Here is a 21,091-nt window from a genome sequence, read left to right as displayed (position 1 = left end):
TATACACACAAATAAAACATACTTTTATTTATGGAAGCAAGAACTATAGAGTAAAAATAAGTACAATAATTACTACTATTTCTTTAAGCTTAACTATTCTGTGTTTTGATATTGCAACATGCAGAGGAGTATCACAAAAACCACATCCCTACAAAAATACGTGAGCGTAAACATAAACACACATAATTATACAGAGACGGTGAATGTGTCTCCATTAAACATGTCGGTAATAAATACCCTGAATAAGAAAAAGCATTAATTCTAATGAATGGGTTTCATGAATACTCCAACACAAAGAGGAAAATTACGGATAAGGATTAAAAGTATAAGACGGTGGGTTTAATACAATAAGTACAGTGAAAGTCGTATAATTTTCTTGCATAAAAAACATACATGATTTACTACAAAATTCATAAAAGATATATAAGTATTTACACAAAGAAGTAATTAAGAGCTCGAATGCGATTCCTGATGTTAAATTGTCTTTCCTTGGCCAGGAGACATAATGAATTTCCTGACTGGAAAGTAAGATGATGCAAGCCTGAAGGAAAACCATGACTTTAGATTAAGTGGATACATGTCTCATAAGAGACGTCTGTGCACACGACCTGAGGGTAACGATAACTCATCTCAATATTATAATGAAATAATGGTTATTCAATGGTATTCTATAATTTAGAAAAAAACGTGGGTCACCAATAAGTCACGAATCTTTTTAAACAAAATACAGCAGTCAAGAAAGTATTAAACGTAATAGTTAACCGAATAGGAATAAGTATCCATAAAGGATATCATAAATAAGGCTAGGATAAAAAATCTTAAGATTAACGAGTATCTCTATTTGCACATAGTCAATGTTAACGTAATTCATAAAATAAATGTGTCTCTTTCTACACAGATACATGAATTTTTCATCATACGCTTATTTCCCCTTTGAGGAAAGGTCACGAGATGTTACACATTCAGCTTAAGGCAAGCATTTGGGTTGAGCTTGCTAGTCAATACCATACACCAAGGATATCCAAGTAGCTGAATAGCTCGTGCTCTTATAAAAAACATGACAATTCTTGTTCACCCGTCCAAATATTGGTTAGAATAACAGGATCAACGTCGCTCAAGTTCTCTGATCTAGAGAGGCTATTAGTACACGCCCTTGGGATTGACTTTAACTGACACCGGTACCCATTAACAGCTGGTTAGAAATGTGGACGGTAGGCACTGATCACATGCATCAATCGCGTATATTAACTATTTAACTATATTTTTCATTATCCTTCACTCATCTGCTGATACAACTATTATGCTCATATGACAAAATGTCCTTCCATTACTCACTTCCTTTACTCCAAATAATCAAACATTTATCCAAGGCTAATTTTATCCATTCTTTTAAAATTGTCTGGCGAAATCTAGATGGCCTTTGCCTATCATTTTATATTTCATAGTGTCATGGAAATTTGACCTTTCAAAATCATCCGTAACAATATGTATAACTTTCACCCATTTTGCATCTTTCATTACGTATAGTCTTCTTAACAATAAATGTTGACCTTGATCACATAGGTACATATTTACAAAAGAATCTGTAATTTCCCTTGAATAAACCTTAAATTACTCAGGTTAGATATACTCTTGAGCGAAGGTACAAATATACAAATATAGCGCCACGCCTGTAGGAGTCCAGGTTAAGACCGTATTTAGTAAAGATTAAGTAATGTTCAACTTAAACAAATTATGCCCTTCTGTCGACAACTCTAATTCTTTCAGCAACACTCCCAGCTAATGTAAGAGATCCAACAGAACAACTAGATCTCCTCGGAAAGAACCATCTCCCCTATGTAATAAAGAGCAAGTGTCTGCTTCTGCTTCTCTCTCTCTCTCTCTCTCTCTCTCTCTCTCTCTCTCTCTCTCTCTCTCTCTCTCTCTCTCTCTCTCTCTCTCTCTCTCTAATATATATAATATATATATATATATATACGTGTGTGTGTGTGTGTGTGTGTGTGTGTGTGTGTGTGTGTGTCAGGTCAAGCACAGTTCACCCCATCCCTCGGGTAAGAGGGGAGGGAATAACCATATTCTGGTGAGAGGAGGGTGCGCTTGTGTGCTAATCTATTCAAATATTTATCCACCATTTTTGACGCATCACGTACACTAGTTATAGAATGTTTGATATGACTGAAAACAAAAATTCTGTGGGGACAGTCTCCTATTTTACTGCATCAGTACCTTATTATGAAGACAATAAAGCTTATTGCATCATTCTGTTTCTTCCTTAATCAACCCTCTACTGACAGGATAAGCAGATGTCTTAAACGGTTCAAGACATGAAGAAAAGATCCAGACGAAATCTTTACAGCTTTCAGGTTCTTAATTGGAGAAAAAAAATATTTGTAATATGGTTCAAACACTTGCTGATAGTCTTCCACTGCCAACGATAATTAGTTATTATCACAACTATTCTTTTACAAGCAAGCTTGTGGGTAACTGCCCGATGAGATGTATTTTAAAATATACTATAGACAATTCTTAGTTCATCAGTTTGTAATTACATGTAAATGTGATGCAATGCAGTTTTTTAACCTTATGCCATTTTTTTTTATATTTGTCATTCTGTGTAAATTGTATACGACGTTTCTATATAATTGGTTGCTTTTAATATTAATTTTTCTTTGTAGGTTAGTGTATGATGTATAGAAAAATTCATGGAGAGTAACACCAAATGACCTCGCCTGTGGACCCGGACGACATAGGAAGGTCATACTGATTCATTCATCACAAGCTATAAGAAAGCAAGATGCTGAATGTGTCTTCGGCTAAGCTCTCCGAATGGCAGGCGGCTAGGAGAGGAGAAAGCAGGTGAAAACGACATGCAGTGATTTAATACGTAAACATGAAACAAATAAATAAATAAAATGACACGGGTAAGCGAAAAATATGGTTGTTTGAAAACTAAGACCAAAATAGGTTTGACTTGAAGTGACAAACAGAAAAATCCACAGAAATAAAGTATACCTACAACAAGTCATGAATGTATCACAATTAAGTCTATGTTTTACCAAAAGAACTGTCAGAAAAAAGTACGCTAACGTTACACAAAGTAATAAAAAAGTATAGCGGTAATTTGCGAGCATAGTAACTTTAGTGAAGCTCACATTACGTGAAAACAAACATACAGAAACAAAAGAAAACTTTTCACTGACTTACATATCACGAAAACTCTGAGGTAGTCTCAGTCCTTTTCTAACTCGGGTGCCAAAGCTTAAGTGATTGTGAAACATGTTAGCCAAACCAACTACCACCACCCAGGGGTAATAAAAAGACCTTAAGCCCTCTTACAACTAGAGCAACTCGATAGATTCTAGCTCCTACTTTTACTTCAAAAAGCTGACCGCCATGAGTGAGGATGGATCAAGGCGACCTTCCATCGCCACGATATTCAATCCCCGAGGCCGCAGTTCGGCTCCACCACGGCCCTCGGTGGTGGTTACCGACGAGGATTCCCCGGGACCGCCCTTGCAACTTAGCAATGGAGCCGGGATGAGGGTGGGATCTGCCGGTTTGGGTGGAGGTAGCGCCACGCCTGTAGGAAGCCCATCCATCAACCTAGCGTCGCCCGTACCGCCCCCAGATCCAGAATCTGGTAAGTAGTTACTTTTGTGTTTTGGCACTATGTAGTAAGTGTAGTTTATTATTTTCAAAATTAATTATACAGTAAGTGATATATGAGTGGATGTCTGGAAATACGGTATTCGGGGACGGTTTACTGTACTGTGTCATACGAAAATGTAATAAAAAAAATTAGGGGATAATAAAGGGTGTTAAACTAGTCTATAACGAAATATAAAGTATCAAGTCATAATAATAATAATTCGATACAACGTAAAGGGAAATTTAGTCTTTTTTTCATATTTCTAGTATATTGAGATGTTCCGGTTTTTTTTTTTTTACTTACTATGATGACTTTTCTCAGCAATGAAGGACAAAAATAACATACCCTAAAATTCATAAACTTAACTTTTATGCGGCATAACCTTAACTCAAACTGATAGGATAAACTTTAGATTTAAAAGAAAAAAAAATAAACGATATGCACAAATGCTATGGACCTGTAACTTATAAAATTGTATATTCTTTTTTTTTTTTTTTTTTACCACGGAATATTATTCTTTATTAAAAAACTAAAATGCTAAGAATTTCAAGTTAAAAAATAAGTTGCTTTCTGAGGGTATTCCCATAGCTTCCCACGGGCGATTATGGTTTAAGTACCACTATATTTAATGATTGTTCTCTGGGAGGCTGTGCAAACTCCCCATTGTTTTTTATCACTGCTAAAAGGAGGCACGGTAACGTCGTTTCCCTTTCTCTAACTACCAATGCTTCTTACTCGTTACAGGCAAGTAAATAGCACTGCTCACTAAACATGATGATTCAGTTAATTAAGTATGCGTCTCTGTTGGTTCGGAATTACCTTATAACTATAGAATAAAGAGAATGCTGGGGTAATTAAGAATATCGACCACCCTAATAATCGGGTCCTTCGCAGAAAAAAAAACACCAAATTATCTTTCAATCCCAGCACCTGAAAACTAAGGCAAGAGGGAATGTCCTCGGAACGATAACCTATTGCACAAATGAAGAAACATTTGCATAATGATGTGAAGAAACAAGACAGAAAACCCTAATGAGCAACAGACTCAACTGCTAATAACCAGTGGGAGTGACAGCTCCACATGACAGCCCATTAACCCTAGTTTCACTTTCTCTCTGAGAGAGAGAGAGAGAGAGAGAGAGAGAGAGAGAGAGAGACTTGAAAGCCATTAGTTCTATTCTTGGTACTTGGCTTGTAGGTATTTTCGGCATACAATGATTTCTTCTTTAACATGAGATTTTTTCATTTTAATAATCAATCTGTGACCCTCCCGATCTTGTAGTAAATTAGATTACATATAATTTTAGGGCCAAATTGTAAAGAACAAACCCTAATCTCTCTTTCTTCCTTTCAACTCCACCACTTTCTATAAACCAGACACGCTTAAAATAAAAAATGCTTCGAAAGGTGGCAATTAAATCATCAGTTAACAAATAAAGATATAAACAAAACCGTTCTCCTTCAGACCACTCCCCAGAATGCTAATCCAGTAAGTCTCCCCTCAATGAACCAGCATTACTTATGTCACTCTTTATTGTGAGCTTTTAACCCCTCTTTCTAGCTTTGCATAATCTATCTAACTACTCCCCTTATCTGTAAAAAGAAGGGAAAATTTATTTATTTCCTCCTTCTTTGCAGAAGAACTGGCAAACTCGTGATTACGAAAATTACATTCGTAATGTGAGATGCGTGCAAACAACTAACCTCTTCCTACTCGTTCTAAGTCTACCCTTTTGTAATGCAATTCTGCGGATAAACTTAATATCATTGTCAATTACCGTTTACCCTCTTAGAGCAATTCATCTATACGTAAATACATTACAAAATTAAGACATTTTTGGTATAACATCAACTACTGTATATCTGTTATAATTTTCTTCACATACGGAAGTTGATTTCGTTATTTCATCGTATTTATTTCAAGTAAATTATATATGCAGTTCATTGCCCTTAGACTATGGTACACACAAAAAATAAATATGTGGTTACACATAGTAATTCATATATATTCACATTTACAAACACGCATTACTACAACGATTCCACTGGATCCAAACTGTGTATTTTAATAGTATTAGAAAAAAATATTTAGTAAAACAAAATAACACAAGGGATAAGGAACGAATACCAAAGAGGCAATGAAAAATCTTCAAAGGAATAACAAATTGATAAGAATATAACTCATCACCTTCGATAACTGCCGGAAAGGTAAATATGAAAGTCTGAAGTCACGAGAGAAACACATGAAAAATCAACATTCGCTTTTCTTCCCCTCTTTCCTGTTGGAAGTTATCAAGAGATGTTCCTTCTTCCTAACAAGACTGTTTTAATAAGCAGGCATAAAAAAGACGCCTAAAATATTTTCTTTTTTACTTCTTGTTGTAGCCATATCTTCCATCCTCTCCTGGCTATTAAAACACTATGGATAACTCCGACGTTAAAGGAACAATGGTTACGGACGTATAGCTTCTGTTGCAATGCCCTACTTCATTGTTTAAAATGGTTGTTTTCTTACCAACACGTTAATATTGATATTTTTATTTATTTCTCTTCTAATGTTGATGGTGTGTGGGACCTATTGTATATCATATAAGACTCTTATCCTACTCGCACCTCCATATCTCAATAATGCCTCTTTTACATTTTCCAATATTTTTAAGTGAAAAATCAAAACTAGTTATGTCATGTGTTTCAATTGGTACTATTACTGGAAAGACGTTCAAACTCGGCATTCAAATAATTGGTTAAGAATAATGTACCACAAGATGTCTATTCATAAAAAACTGTCACTTGGATAGATATACATTCTCATGAAAACTGCTAAAACATAGCACCAGCATTTCCAGAGCACTTAAAGTTTGTCCAAGTTCAAACAGTCTTTTTTTCTGCTCCAGTTTACAGCGAAAACGTTAAACATCGATTGCAATAGTATTTGCTTTGTAGAAGTCATGCTTGTACAATGTTTGTACAACAACAATTCTGTTAACAGTAAAAAGAATAGAAATGTAACTAAACTGTTACAAAATACTTTTATAAAACACATTCCCACCAATTTTCTAATAAAACAATAAGAATATACAAGATCTTGATAATAGCACTAATATTTGTCTAACTCTTTTCAGTTGAGGGAGTGTTTTCAGAGCCTCTGTTTTACTACACTGCAAGGCTTCTGTATTTCGTATTTTCCTTTTCATCTACACCCAAATAAATGTCCCACTCTTAAAACTCTATCTTTGTTAATGTTCACTTTTTATTCAAACACTAATTCCAAGGGGCTGCCGAGAGCAAGTCTAAAACGATTAAAAGTACCCTCGTTAAATCAAGTTACTTTCTGGGGGTAAGGTTAAATATATTAAAACAAACTGCACATATATGTATTTACTAATGACCATAAATCTTGAAATTAAATAGATGGAAACATTATTTCCTTTTCTAAATGTAAGGCAAGCTTCGACCTACTGCTAAGCTAAGGGATCAGAGTGAAATACTTGCTGTGTGTTTGTGTGTGTGAATGTGTGTATGTGTGTGCGTCTGTGTGTGCGCGCGTACGTCCAACCATTTAGATAGAGTGGCGCCATATACTCGTATATTCAAGAGACTCCAATTTAAAGTCTAATTGAAATAAAATACCCCCTTTTTTCAGCATGATAAAACACCATTAAATTAAATTTCTAACTGGAAGTAATTAAGAGTTAAATATAATCTAAGAGAAAATAACAAAAGCATGAGCATAAACATAGTTTCGATTCTCTTGGTCATAAATATTCTAGTTGCAGTTAAATCTTCTCCTTCCCGTTACTTTTGGGTGGAGTCTTTGACCTATTATTTCTGTGAATGGACGAAAATCAATGCAAATGTTCTTCTATTTGCTTAGATATATTATAAAAACTGGGAAAGGGAACTGTGGCATCTTTGTGAAACAGCATAATGCACCGATCAAATTAATAATGTATCAGTGTAAGAGGAAAGAATATATATCAACGGCAGAGAAAGGGGTGATTCCCAATCTATATATTATGAATAATTCAATTGACGGAAGCGAAAGGATTAGCAAAACAGAGGCAGCGAGAAAAGAAATAATCCAAACACAAATTTGTTTTACGTCACAAAAAATACTAATAATAAAATATAATGAATTTTATCAGAGTTAGTGTAAAAAATGATCTATTGAAATGCATCTGAAAAATCAGAGCCATTTATAATAAAATCCTTCGTATTACCTTCTAAACTGAATGGACAAATGCAATACAAGGTATTAAAGGAATTATCCTCGCAGTTATTATAAAGTTTCGATATGCATAGAAATGATTGTAAAACGAAAGAAAAATTAGACATTTTAAAGACACCTGGGCAGGCTGTTTAAAAAGTTGTGAACATCCAAGACACCTAACAAGCTTCGAGAACAGACTATGAAAAGAATAAAAGCTAAACAAAGCTGATCAATGCAAAAAAAGAAAAAAAAAATGCTTCATGATGGAACATGAAGGAGAGATGAAAACGCAACATCCAGAGAATAATTAATATTAAAAAAACTGGAATACTTGGTGACATGAGTATTTTACCATATGTAGCAGCATGGGAGCACGAAAATATTCAAAGAAAATGACTGTATGTTGCAGGACAAATAACACACAATCACACTTTTTTTTAAATACAGTTCAAGAACATCTTAATTTTGTTAATCTTCATAATTAGGGAAAGTTTTTACTGTAATTTCAAAATTTACCTTTCGAGGTAATATGTATGCGGGAGTCAAGAAGATATTAAAAGTTAATGCTAATATATAGATATTATCCTTCAGTATACTAGAGAGAGAGAGAGAGAGAGAGAGAGAGAGAGAGAGAGAGAGAGAGAGAGAGATTACTAAATAACAGTGACTTACGACTAACATGACCCAATTATGCAAATTGTTGTCTGGCGAATAATTTAATTGGGTTTTCTTAGGCAAGATGAGACAAATAAAACTGTGGTAATGAGATTGCTCACCAGTACTAACTTTTATCTAAAGACTGAATTATTCTAGTAATTATATCTGAAGATAGGTAAAAGCAAAGGTTCATTTATCTAAAATATCAATTTATGAGTTCTAATACCATTTTACATTTTATAAATTGTGGTTATGAAAGTAAGGTGTATCTATAAAATTTATCTGAAATCAAGAGATCACTGATCATTGTCTGCCCTGTTATAGAGAGAAAAAAGAAAGAAAAAATATGTAACAAATCAATTAAATGTATATATCTCATTAGGATCAGAATGGCAACAAAATACTGGCTAACAAGATAAAGGGGAGGGGAGATGAGCTAGCGATATTCAACTCAAATACTCTTTATTCAATGATGAGAAGACTTCACTAGAGATTATAAGATCCCAGGAAGATATTTACGGGTAAAACCAAAATACGAGTGCTGAAATGGAGGGATTTTACGAATTTTGTAACGAGAGAGAGAGAGAGAGAGAGAGAGAGAGAGAGAGAGAGAGAGAGAGACTCTACGTTCGCGGAGCACCATATTTCATTAAAAATACCCAACACCCGTCAAAATGATTGTTATACAAGATACGGTTGAGACGGGAGTTTTTGACGCAATCTTTAACAGGACAGTACAGGAGTATAGGAGGTAGTTATGATGGCAGGTCAGATTTATTTAAATATACTATATATATTGGAACCGACACAAGGGTACCCTTCTACACACTTATTTCAGAGCACATGATGCGAAAAGGGTAAAAGGTAGACTGCAGCGAGCCTAAGTACGGATCTAAATCACTTATTATTTTTGTCATACATATATAACTTAGAATACAGGGATACACTTAACGCCATATTTCAATTACTTGAATAAGATTGTAATGTTGTTTTCCTTTCTTCCATAAGATCCCGGACATATAAATGGAGTAAATAAAAATGTTATAAGTTCATCTAAAATAACATAACAAATGCAATATAAAAATCAGGCCTTCAGTAAAAGTTAAATTATTGTTCTGCGCTATGTTCTGCAAAGCTAAACACTAAAAACACGCAATAACAGAAACCTAAGGCAAAGGAAATAGTTGAAATTATGCATCAAAATAATACATTACGGATAAATGTCAATCTACATGAAGGTGGAAAACAAGATAACCTATATCAAAGACAGCACTAAAACCCTTTGGCGTTCGAAGACAATACTCATGAACAATGCTTTGCATGAAAATTGGAGGATATAACCATACTGTACATACCACTACAACCTTCCTCGCCGACACATCAAACATCTAAATGAAAGGTTATAATCATTCCGAACAGCACTCAAGCCAATGCTTTGAAACAGGAACAGCCTCCAATCCCGACCATTTCAAAGAATTATTCGTTAAAGTAAAAACATACGGGTAAATTTCAACGGTAGTAACAATAATAAAGCGTCACTCTTAATCACTTAGTTTCACAAATACTGGGCATTCTATATTATTATTATTATTATTATTATTATTATTACTAGCCAAGCTACAACCCTAGTTGGAAAAGCAAGATGCTATAAGCCCAAGGGCTCCCATTGGGAAAAATAACCCAGTGAGGAAAGGATATAAGGAAATAAATAAATGATGAGAATAAATTAACAATATATCATTCTAAAAACAGTAACAGCGTCAAACAGATATGTCCTATATAAACTATTAACAACGTCAAAAACAGAGATGTCATATATAAACTATTAACAACGTCAAATACAGATATGTCATATATATATATATATATATATATATATGCTATAAAAAAGACTCATGTCAGCCTGGTCAACATAAAAACATTTGCTCCAACTTTGAACTTTTGAAGTTCTACTGATTCAACTACCCGATTAGGAAGATCATTCCACAATTTGGTAACAGTTGGAATATGTTACGGTTAACAATCCCAATAGAATTTCAAACTACTCAGATATTTTTTTTTATAATAAAAATATACACCTTGTGAAGTGAAATAAGCCATAGAATGCAATAACATATGCATATTTTCATGTTACAAAAAATGCAAGAAATATAAGCGATAAGGGTTTAAAAGTTTAAATACATCAAAGTTCAGCTTTAAGAGAACTCATTGCAACTAGCAACATAGACAGAAGATTCGACATAAAATAAGCATTCTACTAAGCATTTGTGGGTTAAATGGAAAGAACAAACAATGCCGGCAAGTTTTTAAATAACAACGGTTTTGATTACAAATTGGGAATACTGAAATATGATCTCATGAAAAAGTGAAAAGTATGGTTATTTATTCCCCCACTGATATTTCTGTGCTATGTATAACTTAAGATTGAAAAATTATGAATATAAACTAAGCATTAAACAAGTATCATGTGGATGGAAAGTAGGTGCTGTGAATAGAGTGATTAGAAGAGGTCTTAGTATTTGGCAAAGCGAAAACAAAGGAATGCAAGATAGGAAGAAGAAATATTACACAAGAAATAACGGAGGAAAAAATATCCAATCTAAAACTGGAGCGAATTTCCCAATTTGATTTCATGTATTTGGCAATAAGGTTCAGCTTTGGAGCCTAGGAAGCCATTCACCGCGGTAAATCCCACAATTGTAACGTGAAGCAAACGTTTAGTAGTTTGGCAGCAAGATGGAATAAAATAAACTGCAAGAGTTATAGTAGATAGCTATAATAGGGTTGTGGTGGCCTATTGGAAACGTCCCTGCCGTGGCAATCTGCCAGACTGGGGCTCAAGTTCCGACAAAGCTCGAAACTTTCTTGTACTGTTTGGGGGAACCTATAGGTCTACCTGCGGAATCATCGCCAGCCATTGCCTGGCCCTCCCTGCTCATAGCTTGGGTAGAGAGGAGGCTTTGGCGCTGATCATATGTATATATGGGCAGTCTCAAGAGGTGCATTGTCCTGCTAGCTATGGCATTGTCACTGTCCCTTACCTTTGCCATTCACGATCTGCCTTTAAACCTTTAAAATGAAGACAGCTAGTATCCGAAGGAAAGATGCAAAGACTTTCAAGTAAAGCCTTCAGGGCACAACGTGAGGTGCACTGCCAGCCTATACACGCTTGTTTTTCCCCGAGTGACTTGGCGTGTCTGGTCTATGATATGAGAAACTGACCTCCGTTGATAGGCAGCATCCTGAGAGCGAATTTGGATGACAATGACTAAAGAGAGGTGAACTAACTGAATAAGAAATGAGGTTAACAGATGCGGCTGGAGAGAAGAGAGACTCGGTGGTTTGGCAAAGATTGAATTGAGCGAGTTACTACGGAGACAAAAAGGCTACTGACAAGATAGGGAAGGTAAAGAGAAGGGCCTTATTCCAATAGAAAGGAGAATGACAAGCATGCATGAAGAATTTATGTTGAAATTATAACATAACTATGTGATAGACATGGCCCCAAAATTACCAAGAGATCAAAATCCTAAGATAGGAAAAAATTCTCTCTCTCTCTCTCTCTCTCTCTCTCTCTCTCTCTCTCTCTCTCTCTCTCTCTCTCTCTCTCTCTCTCTCTCATATATAGATATACGTATATATATACATATATATGAATTTATATATATATGTGTGTGTAATTATTTATCTTTCCCATTTTTTAATAGTTTGACATGCCTCCTTCCTAGAATATTTCGACTTTTTACAATGCTCTAATTAAACCAATTTACAGAAGATTTAAAAAAAAAAAAAAAAAAAAATTAGAGGAGGATTACTTGAAATTATTTGAATTTTACATCTGACCTTTACAACAAAAAGAAATTGTCTGGTTTACACCTCAGATCTATGACTTTATCGAGGGAAATTCAACAAGTGGAAAAAAATATACACCGATAACCTACCAAAATGAAATTAGTCTGCTAAATGAGGAATAAGAAAAGGTTTACTGCATCTGGCAATAATATTACTGGCCAACTGGAGGACTGATAGAAGTCTGGCTATTTATCCACCGTCACCATGGCAATTAAGGAAATATAAAATGAAATTAGTGACATGCAATTGGTCTATTGGCAAACGGTGATAACAAAGATGATATATTGGAGTCCAAATAAAGTATTGTTTGAGAATGCAATAAAAATGATGTTAGGTTAATTGAGTGAGTGAGGGTAAATTGGCTTGGCCTTTTATTACATGGCTAAGATCTATGAAAAGAAGTGAATATGAGGGGAGAATGAAAGACAAGGGGAAAAGAAAGGGGAAGAAGACTGCAAGAAAGAAAGAAGAACAAGTTTCAAATTATTAGACAAAAAACAGATGGATGTCGAAGACTTACGTGAGACGAAATCCGTAATATTAACATACACGGATATTTAGATGTAATCTCATGAACATCGAATAACAATGCTCTTACTTAAAAAAACTATAGGCACACGCTTAATCTTATTTCCTTACACGCACACTTTCTCTCTCTCTCTCTCTCTCTCTCTCTCTCTCTCTCTCTCTCTCTCTCTCATATATACACATCAATATAATATACATATACACGATTGTGATTTTGTGTGTTTATGTAAATGACGCCATGTGTCTAAATCAAGAAGTACTGAAATCATTAGATTATTCTAAAAGATAAAACAGCTGACTTGCCAGTTAGCTTTCAAAATTTCAATAAGTAAAATAAAAATGGATGAAAGGAATTATATTAAAACAAAGGTCGTAAAGTAGGATGCTAACCTTGACCTTAATTACTCACTCGATTATAGACCAGATCCGTTTAGACGCGGGAGTAACCTTCTCCTCCTCTCCTGCCTCTTTTGTCTACGTCCTTGACTGAAGGATGTAGTGAAGATTATTTTCTGTGTTGTCATTCAACCGTGCCTTACATGTTAACATTCTCTCTAGTTCTTTGGTGATTCCTATTAGTGATTTATATGTGAATACTAGGCAAACCATTCTTCTTCCCTCAAGGGGTTAACTACTGCACTGTATTTGTTCAGTGGGTACTTTCCTCTCAGTAAGGGTAGAAGAGACTCTTTAGCTATGGTAAGCAGCTCTCCTAAGAGGACACTCTAAAATCAAACCATTGTTTTCTAGTCTTGGGTAGTGCCATAGCCTCTGTACCATGGTCTTCCACTGTCTTGGGTTAGAATTTTCTTGCTTGAGTGTACACTCGGGCACCTTATTCCATCTTAATTCCCTTCCTCTTATTTTCTTTTCTAAAGTTTTCATAGTTTATATATGAAAGATCTATTTCAATATTGTTACTTTTCTTAGAATATTTTATTTTGATTGTTCACTACTTCTCTTTTAGTTTATTTATTTCCTTGTTTTCTTTCCTCAATAGGTTAACTTTTCCTGTTGGAACCCTTGGGCTTATAGCATTTGGCTTTTCTAACTAGGGTTGCAGCTTAGCTTGTAATAATAAAACAATAATAATAATAATAATAATAATAATAATAATAATAATAATAATAATAATAATACTTCAAAGAAGAATGTACACTACTTATTTAAGGACTATAAGAGTAATCATACAGAGGATAAATAAAGTACGAAGAGAGTAAAACTAACTTTTAATTACTTTCTTATGAAGAATTTATTCTATGGTATTTTAGTTGTTTAAGAAATGCGTTGGAAGGCGACTCTTTTAAAAACTTACAGACAACGGAAAAAAAACTTTATTGAGGGTGTTAACACTGTCTTGAATGTAAATGCCGCACCAATTTCCCCACTAAAGCCTTTAATTAACAGGTCATAGTCATTTGAATAAGTCTCTTTGGCAAATATAAAAAGAAAGAATACATTATAACAATGCACTCGAAAACAATAACAAACAAAAATATAATCAACAATGGAAAAAAGCAAAATAACAAATAATGAAGCAGATTTTCTCAACTAAATTATTCTGCCATGGATGAAATGTGTGAGAGAGAGAGAGAGAGAGAGAGAGAGAGAGAGAGAGAGAGAGAGAGAGAGAGAGAGAGAGAGAGAGAGAGAGAGAGAGAGAGTTAAATTCAATGGCCCAAGTAATGAGTAGCAGCTTACTGGAAATTTACACACAACACAATTTTATAATAAACACTTCTTTGTAAATGTTATAATGAACTGAACCTGTTCAAAATATCCCGGCTGCGGAATATGCTGTAAGCAATAAATTTACTTTCCATAAAATCTGTTCAAACTAAAAAGGCAGATTAAAGTTTTCAAACGTCTGTCAGTGCAATAAGGATGGACATTTAATTGGGTATATATTTAGTTTGATATTTTGAGAATGTAATTCACATTGGTATTAATAAGTTTTTCGTCACAGACCCTTCATTTCACAAATATTAAGGATTTGATGTTTTCCTTAAATATATCCCAGTAATAAAAAAAAAAAAAAAATTGAGAGATAAAAACGAAGAACAATTGACCAGACTGAAAATATAACATTCATTTATTCGATGGCGAATGGTGACACAGAAAACGTAGCAAAAAAATCCATTCACATAATTTATATAACAAGTCACCCACCCACAAAAAATAATTTCAACAATTTTTTAAAAATATTAATAATTTTGATTTCAATTATAATAATTCTAATTATTTTAATAATGACTTTTATAATTTTGATAAGAATAATAGTTTTAATAATTCTAATAATAACTATTATTAAAATTATCAAAATTATTACTAGTGATATCTTTAACATTATTATCATTTTTAATTTTTTTAATAAAGCAACGACATCAACAACCTCGTTGACAAAGACAAAAATATCCAGCCTGACGTCAAACTCAAGTAAAATCTAAACAATGATGTTTTGAAACTTCTGAGAGCATTCATCCTGGATAACTTCCAACAAATGAGCCAGTCATTTCCTGAAAGACCGCTGTGATTCGAACAGGATTTTTCTTTACTGCTCTTATGGTCCCTCTTAGTTTGAAGTTCAAATAAGTTGTCCAAGTTAATCTATGTAATTTTGCAGTGTACATCTAGATTTCTGAGGGGTGAAAGTAAATTTAAGAAACGTACTACAAATAAAGATTTTGTAAGTATCTTCTAATTATATATATCAACCTACACCCTCATACATACATATATATATATATATATATATATATATATATATATATATATATATATATACACATATATATAAATATATATATATATATATATATATATATATGTATATATATATATATATATATATATATATATATATATATATATATATATATATACACACGTGTGTATGCATATAGCCCACATAGAAATCGGCCGAAAGGAAGAAACTTTATAAAAACATTGATTATCGTAATTATTACGACTATTACTTTCAAAACCCGTCTAAATTTGCGGAAAACAAAAGTAGGCCACTCGAAGGCAATATTCCTAATATCCACATAAAGTGAAATAACAAGATTTAACGTCTGTAAAACGAGCCAGAAAGAGGAGGGGAGAATTAGAAGGCTGACGGGAAATGGCCGAGGCCGTCACGCGATGCTCTTGCTCTTTACTCCTGCCATATTGCAAGACGGATACATTTAACAGTGCTACATTTTGTATGAATGTGTTTAATTCATTTCTCTCTCTCTCTCTCTCTCTCTCTCTCTCTCTCTCTCTCTCTCTCTCTCTCTCTCTCTCTCTCTCTCTCTCTCATAAATCTTAAAAATGCCCTGTTGAAGCCATTCGACAAAAATTTTTCACACACACATGGATATATATATATATATATATATATATATATATATATAAATATATATTTATATATATATATATATATATATATATATATATATATATATATATTATATTTCTGAGTGGGGAAAAATTGACGAGAGTAGTGCCATGATCAACAAAGCTGTACTAGTCAACCCATACTAGGTTGTGTGTGAGAGAGAGAGAGAGAGAGAGAGAGAGAGAGAGAGAGAGAGAGAGATGCAGGTGCTTATCTTTTGTTACTCAATAAGTCGCCTGGGACAACGTTAATAAACCCAAATTCACACCAACCACCCTTCTGCCTACAAGCTAATACAATATACTCACTGCTCAAACTAAAGGATGGCGATGGATTTATGAGGGTATTGGTTCATGTCATTCGAAATAAAAAAAAAAGAAAAAAAAAATTCATCGTTTACTCTCATTGGTTATTTTCGAGAATATCATACCTACTTTACTGACAAATATCTTCAAAGAGTCAATAATGATTCACAGCTTACACGAGCAAATACACCTTATCAGAAGCGTGTCATTTTCCCCTCTCTCACGTGTTCATGTATTTTGCTAATCACTTTCACAGCACGAATTTTCTCGACAGCTGGATATTAATGATACATCTTTTGAACACTACTGCCAGGCAATGGTAGCATTCTATTACTCTTCGTCTTCCTTTGGTCCATTTTTTTTCTTTTTTAATTACAAATCATGGAAAGTAATTCCATGATTTGTGACTAATGAAGCCGAACGAAAAATAATATATTCAATATAATACATTATTATTTTCTTACGCCTCTTTCCAGTCATAAACCTCTGAAAATATTAATTCACGAATTTACACCTAACCTAAATATAACGTCATTCATTCCAGCTTTGAACCTTAGCAAATCCCTTCATGCCAACAGAACAATAACTTGCTCTTTGTTACCTCATTGGCTATACTTCTCCTCATTATGCGTTACAATAATCAACAACGTATTTGGACTAACAATGCCTCCATCATCTGCTCATACGGGTCTCCAACTTTTAATAGCTTTTCCATGTTGAAGCCAATCATACTTATGAAATATTTCCGAGAGAAAAAAAAAATAATTTCGTGCATTTTTAACCGCCTTTAAAGGTTCTCCTCATTTTCAAGATCGGCTCCCGTATCATTTACTAATACAGCCTCGTTACATCTTCCATTCACGCTCAATTAAAAAAAAAATGTATATTCCACTTAACTCATACTCAATCTTTCAAGCAGTTCTTCTCAAGAATTACAAGGGTAAAAGTAATACACTGACAGATATGCACACGCATATTATATATATACACACACACATGTAAATATCCTGTATATATATATATATATATATATATATATATACATATATATCTATCTACATATATTACATATATATACCTGTATACAGTATATATATATATATATATATATATATATATATATATATATGTTATACATATAACAAACACACACATAATATATATATATATATATATATATATATATATATATATATCTTATACATATAACAAACACACATAATATATATTATATATATATATATATATATATAAATTTTCTATTTCAAATATTTTAGAACTCATACCTTTACCAAAATAATATGACTATTAAGCAGAGAAAGCAATGGCAAACTTTTCGATAGACAGACTTCCTAAGTAAGAAGCATGAGATATTCTTTATCTTCCCATTTCGCAATAATCATTAAGTTATAAATAATGAAACTTATTACACAATATGAAATATACTATATAGTTACAAGCACCAGTAGCCTAATGTATTAGAAAATATCGGTCACATAGGGATCACATAGACGAAACCTTTCTATTTTAATGGTTGAAGGAATATTCGATAACTGGTGTGCCTACACCCCACCTCATATCTCTCTCTCTCTCTCTCTCTCTCTCTCTCTCTCTCTCTCTCTCTCTCTCTCTCTCTCTCTCTCTCTCTCTCGCAGTTTCAACTTAAAACAGTCTACTAATAACTAGGTACCTTTAACTAATTGCTTAGGTCAACGCAAGGGAACACGAGTTATAGGGAATACGCCCAAAATGACTCTTCTCTTCCACTTCGGGAATCGAACACTGAACATTGCACTCTGGGAGCTGAACACCCCATTAATGAATTAAGAGAGAGAGAGAGAGAGAGAGAGAGAGAGAGAGAGAGAGAGAGAGAGAGAGAGAGAGAGAGAGAGAGGTGAATCAGATACTTTTCGTAATGCATGAGTTTATGAATGATGAATATTCCCATTGAATAATTCTCCAACGTCCTTTCTGATGTTCGCTTCACAGCGAAATTAAAATGAGTTTTTGAGAAGATTTATGAATTAGGAAAAACGTGCTGGATAGTAATCCGCTTCTAAAAAAAAAAAAAAAGAACGATAATAAAGAATGCATCAATACTAATGTGCCAGGCCATGAAATAAAGGAAAACATTATCTGCACTTATATTAAAAAATGGACAAAGTAAATCACATAAGCTGACTTCTCATTATTTTTCTTTAAATATTCACTTCTAAAATTTACTGATTATTTGGCAAAACGTCAAGACATCTTCGATATATATATATATATATATATATATATATATATATATATATATATATATATAAATATATATATATATATATATATATATATAAACATATATACATACATATATATAGTGTGTACATAAATGCAGCATATACTGTATATATATATATATATATATATATATATATATATATATATATATATATATATATATATATATAATGTACATATATATATATATACTGTACATATATATGTACTGTACATATATATATATATATATATATATATATATATATATATAAATTAATATGTATAAGTATGTATAATACATGCACTTGTACATGCAAGACACGAAAAAAAATATACCTCATATATATGAATGGGAGACTTATGCAACAACGCATACAAATGCGTATTGACATCTAAAAATTATTGTCTTTCCATCAAAATTAACGGCCACTAAAGTCAATATTATAACATATTTGGCATAAAAATAATTTTCATATATCAGTCGCATATCGAGTATAGATGATATGACCTGTATTGATTACGAACAACATAACAATGAAAATCAATACATATGAATTTCACAATTAAATGTGTTTTATTACCTTTCCTAGGTAAAAAATCTAGAAAGGATGTATGGTAGATGCTTGAATTATAAACAATGAATGTAAAAAAATTGACAGAAAATACTCTCTCGAACAGGATTCAACTAGATAACTTAAATACATTGAAAAGCACAAATATATCAAATGTTATCATAATTCCTGAGTTCAAGCAAAGTATATCAATTCTCAAATAATAACAACGAAATAACCTGGGGTAAAAAAAAAAAAAAAAAAAAATCTATTTTAGGTTCAGACGTGGTTTTGTAAAACTTACATTTTGATATCAACTAAACCGAATTTACAGTAAAATTAGATGTTGCCAGAGATTACAATATCGCAGGTCATCGTACACATCACGGGTATTCAATAGATATCTCTGAGTTCAGTAATAACAACAATAATAGAAACAGAACGTAGAGGGACGACGGTGAGCTTGCATAACTCATAGGGAAGCTAACGTGGGCACAAAATCATTAGATTGCCCACACGCTTGCCTTGGGTTTTATGTACATACTCTGTATATATATATATATATATATATATATATATATATATATATATATATATATATGTATATATATGAATATATATGCATATATATATATGTGTATATATATATATATATATGTATATATATGTATGTATGTATATATATAAATATATATATATATATATATATATATATATATGTGTATAAACAAATATATATATATATATATATATATATATATGTATATATATAAAAAATCGAAATGGAAGAAACACTAAAGGAAGGAAGAAGCATTAAATTGATGAAAAGAAGACTTGGAACAGGGTGCCAACAGATGTTTCATTTAAAGGATGAAAATCGGAAATATTATTCATAATAAAGATAGAGTGATAAAAATTCCAGAGGAGTTCTATACAATGCTATACAATAGTGATATAAGAAATAACTTCAATAAAAATAATGAAACACCCAAGCCGGTACGTAACACCAAATGTCTGCAAGAATGTTCAATACCTACAGCTTTGAAAAACTTTATCATTATACTAATTCACAAAAAGGGAGAGACAAAAAACCTGAAAAAAATACCCCACAATAAGTTTATTCTCCGTATTATAGAAAAAATAATTACAAAGATCGTATAAGGCCGAATAGAAAAACACCTAAATTTTAATCAACCAAGAGAGCAGGCAGGCTTTAGAAGTGGGTATTCAACAACTGACTATATACATGTAATTAACCAGCTAATGGAAAAATCAATTGAGTATGACAAACCACTATGTATGTCATTTATACACTATGGGAAGGCTTTTGATTCTGTCAAAAAATCAGCAGTAATGAAAGCCCTTCAAAAACGAGGAAAATAACAGTCTTATGATAGAACACTTGATATCTATACAGGAAGTAGGCCTTCAGCAATCCTAAAACTACATATAGTGAGAAAATTCCGATTGAGAAAGGAGTTAGGCAGGGAGACCCCATCTCTCCTAAATTATTCACAGCATGTCTAGAAGAAGTCTTTAAGAATTTAGAGTGGGATAATGTAGGAATTAATATTAATGGGGAATACCTTAACAACTTAAGATTTGCAGATGACAGAGCTGTGTTTACTGAATCATGGAGGAATTTCAAAAGATGACAGAAGATTTGAATAGAGAAAGCAGAAATGTAGGACTAAA

At 32.8% G+C, this 21,091-nt stretch overlaps 1 protein-coding gene across 3 annotated transcripts in view; it reads left to right on the top strand.

Annotated features, from left to right (window-relative positions):
* The window catches only part of LOC137616352 (solute carrier family 35 member F3), a 391,179-nt gene that overhangs the window by 93,983 nt on the left and 276,105 nt on the right, over nt 1-21,091 (top strand). For all 3 annotated transcript variants that reach the window (XM_068346013.1, XM_068346011.1, XM_068346012.1), the window contains exon 2: nt 2,676-3,640. In XM_068346013.1, the coding sequence (XP_068202114.1) occupies nt 3,394-3,640 (247 nt within the window). In that variant the 5' untranslated portion in view covers nt 2,676-3,393. The remainder of the gene's footprint in view (nt 1-2,675; nt 3,641-21,091) is intronic.

The sequence above is a fragment of the Palaemon carinicauda genome, chromosome 22 (assembly GCF_036898095.1).
Source record: "Palaemon carinicauda isolate YSFRI2023 chromosome 22, ASM3689809v2, whole genome shotgun sequence".
In the NCBI taxonomy this organism is placed as follows: Eukaryota; Metazoa; Arthropoda; class Malacostraca; order Decapoda; family Palaemonidae; genus Palaemon; species Palaemon carinicauda.
This window is presented reverse-complemented; position numbering and strand designations above follow the sequence as displayed.